We start from the raw sequence: 3553 nt of genomic DNA, 5'->3' as shown, positions 1-3553 counted from the left end.
CAAGCCGTAAGTTATGATAATTTTGATAGGTGGTAGGAAGCCACGAAAGAAGAGTTAAAATTCATGGAACATAATGGTGTTTGAGACCTTGTAAGATTGCCAGAAGGTTGCAAGAGAGTTGGTTGTAAGTAGGTCTTTAAGACTAAACGTGACTCACATACAAACCTTGAACATTACAAGGCTAGACTTGTTGCTAAGGGTTTTACTTAGAGAGATGGTGTTGATTATAAAGAGACATTTTCACTAATCTCATGAAAGGATTCCTTCATGATTATCATAGTACTGGTAGCCCATTATGACTTGGAGCTACATCAAATGGATGTAAACCCCCCCCCCCTTTTCTTAATGGAGATTTAGAGGAAAATGTTTAATGGACCAATCAATGGGGTTTTTACTTAAAGTAAAGGAACATATGGTGTGAAAATTAAAGAAATCAATATACAGACTTAAGCAAGCTTTCCGCTAATGGTATTTGAAGTTTAATGATACCATTGTTTCCTTTGGATTTAAGGAAAACATTATTGATCGATGTACATATTTGAAGGTCAGTTGGAGTAAGGTTATATTTTTTATTATGTATGTTGATGATATCTTGTTTGCAACTAATAATCTTGGCCTTCTTCATAAGACTAAGAAGTTTTTCTCTAGTAATTTTGAAATGAAGGATATGGGTGAGGCAAGCTATGTGATAGGAATAGAAATATTCTAAAATAGATTACAAGGATTGTTAGGCTTGTCCCAAAAGACATATATCAATAAAGTACTAGAGAGGTTCAAGATGAAAAATTGCCCAACATCACTTGTTCTAATTCAGAAAGGAGATAATTTTAGTCTTGCACAATGTCCTAAGAATGATATGGAACAAAAATAAATGAAAGCAATTCCATATGCATTTGTTGTTGGGAGTATTATGTATGCTTATATCTATATTCGACCAGACATAAGCTTTACAGATGGACTGTTAGGAAGATATCAAAGTAATCCAAGAATGAAACATTGGAAAGTTGCAAAGAAGGTTTTGAGATACTTATATGGAATAAAGGATCACATGCTTACATATAGGAGGTCTGGTCACCTTGAAGTGATTGGGTATCCAGACTTAGACTTAGCTAGATGCGTCCAAATTTGCCCTTGTCTATCTATTTCTTTTAGCTAGAGGAGCAATATCGTGGAAGAGTGCAAAACAATTTGTTGTTGCTTCATCCACTATGAAACCTGAATTTGTAGCATGTTTTGAGGCTATAATTCAAGCTAATTGGTTACGAAACTTTATTTCGGGACTTGGAATTATTAATAGTATTGTCAGACTGCTGAAAATGTATTGTGATAACTTCACAACAATGTTTTTCTCTAAGAATGACAAATACTCTAATGGTGCTAAACATATGAAATTGAAGTACTTTGTCTTGAAAGAAGAAGTTCGGAAATAAAAAGTGTCAATAGAACATAATAACACAAATCTCATGATAGTTGACCCTTTGACAAAAGGATTACCACTCATGACAATTATTAAGCATGGTGAAAATATGAGCATTATTGTTATTAAGGATTGTTGAGTGTAATGTTTACTTTTGTTCTGGATTGTTGACACTTTGAGCTCATTTATGATATGTTTATTATTACTTGTTCTCTATGTTTGCATGCATGCTTGTATTAGAGTAATATAAACAGGTACCATCTTAAATAAAGACATTATGTTGGACCATTATGTATTTCTAATTATGTTCATATTAAAGAAAAGCCTAATTTGTAGTACATGGAAGAGATTGTGTCAATTAAGTGATGTAAAATTGTCATGACTCATATTAGTACCTATTCTTAATTATGAAATTATAATGTGCCCAATGTATGAAATGATGTAGTCATTTCGGTGCATATTACGCAAGTTTAATTAATTAATTTATTTGTCCATGATGTTAAGTAATGTCACGTGTGCCAAGTGAAAGAATGTAAGATTTAATGTCTCATGTGAGAGGCATGTAACTTATTAAGGACTAAAAAATAAATAACTAATTGTTATGGACTAAGTTATAAATAGTTCATGGGCTTAAGTGGAGCAGTTTTTAAAGATAACTACTATTTGATGAGAGTAATGATTTAAAAGGGATTAATATCTTTTAACGTGAAATAAGGTCTTTTTCTTGACAATAGAGTATTCTCTCAACCTTATCCATCATCATGAAAGATAGAGAGAAACACAAGAAGAATTAAAGAAAGAGAAATCTTATTTCTTCCTTTCAATGAAATCAAAGTGCATCAAAGAGTGTATCATTATGGAGAAAGGTACACATTATTTATCTACTAATTGTGAGAATCATTGATTTCAAGATCTTGTTTGATTTTCTATTAGTCTTAAATATGTTTTTGGTCCTTGATATATATCCGTTTTTGACATTTGGTTCCTAATATATTTATTCTTCGAATCAGGTCCTTAATATCTTAAAAGTTTTATTCGAGGTCCCTGTCGTAAATCAGAATTCGTTAACTGCTTACGTGGTCGTTAACCGGACACGTTGACATGCGACATGTGATGCCACGTGTGGTGCACGTGCTTTCATGGAAAAAATTTATTAATTTTATTTGGTATCATTTGACTGGGCCTATGACTTTCTTTGTCTTTGACGCAAGTATGGTTGTGGAGCTCATGATGGAATATTGAAACGGCAATTTCACGGAAGAGAATGTGGTTCGTTAAGCTGCATCGGAGCTAGAGAGTGTCGAGAAACTCATCAAGTTGTTGTCTCAAACCCAATAACAATTCCAAACAACATCTAATTCAACCTCAAACTCAAAGTCTTCCATGGAAAACATCGACACTAACTACAAAGTTGTCACTGACGTGACTATCTTTAAGTTCGAGAAGGTCATTTCGCTTCTAGGCCGCACCAGAATAGGTCACGTGCGTTTCAAAAGAGCCCCTAGTGCTCCCCCTCCTCCACTTGCAGAATCTAAAGTCTATCATGCTACGCCATTGCAGCAAATCCTGCCACCCACCCTTCACACTCATGCTGTTGTCACTAACCACTCCTTGGTCCCCATTGAGGACCTTGATCATGATGTAGTTGACGTAGTTCTCGAGGCCAAGGAGGAGGTCAAGGTTGCGAAGGTCGATGTTATCGTCGATGGCGACGACAGAGAAGCCAAAGCTGGTGATGGAGAGGTCGATGTTGGCAGTGGTGGTGGTCTTGCCCACATCGCCCTTGCCAGAGGTGATGACAACGATGTGAGGGGTGGAGTCAGAGAACTCGAGCTTGCAGTTCCATTATAAGGTTAAGGGGGGTTTGGGTTTTTAGGGGTTTGGGTTTTCAAGGGGAGAAGGGGAGAATAGAGGCAGAGGAGGAATGCGAAGTTAGGAGCATTGGTGGTGCTAGGGAGAAGGTGGAGAGAGGGCATTGGGAAGGGGAGAAAGGGAGAGGGAGAAGAAGAAGCCCAGTGGTCAAGTGAGTGAGTGAGTGAGTGACCACTCAAAGTGAGAAATGGAAGGAGAGAAGGTTGATTCTTTCGATTTGAAGTTAGCCTTTTTTTTTTCTTTTAATCTAAATTCAAACAATGT

General features: G+C 36.3%; 1 protein-coding gene across 1 annotated transcript; it reads left to right on the top strand.

Annotated features, from left to right (window-relative positions):
- Positions 1–2800: 2800 nt before the first annotated feature.
- Positions 2801–3268, top strand: LOC114385299 (probable WRKY transcription factor 17). The gene has a single exon (XM_028345314.1). The coding sequence runs from the start codon at positions 2801–2803 to the stop codon at positions 3266–3268; it is 468 nt and encodes a 155-aa protein (XP_028201115.1).
- Positions 3269–3553: the final 285 nt, after the last annotated feature.

This window comes from Glycine soja, chromosome 14, assembly GCF_004193775.1.
Source record: "Glycine soja cultivar W05 chromosome 14, ASM419377v2, whole genome shotgun sequence".
Classification (NCBI taxonomy): domain Eukaryota; kingdom Viridiplantae; phylum Streptophyta; class Magnoliopsida; order Fabales; family Fabaceae; genus Glycine; species Glycine soja.
This window is presented reverse-complemented; position numbering and strand designations above follow the sequence as displayed.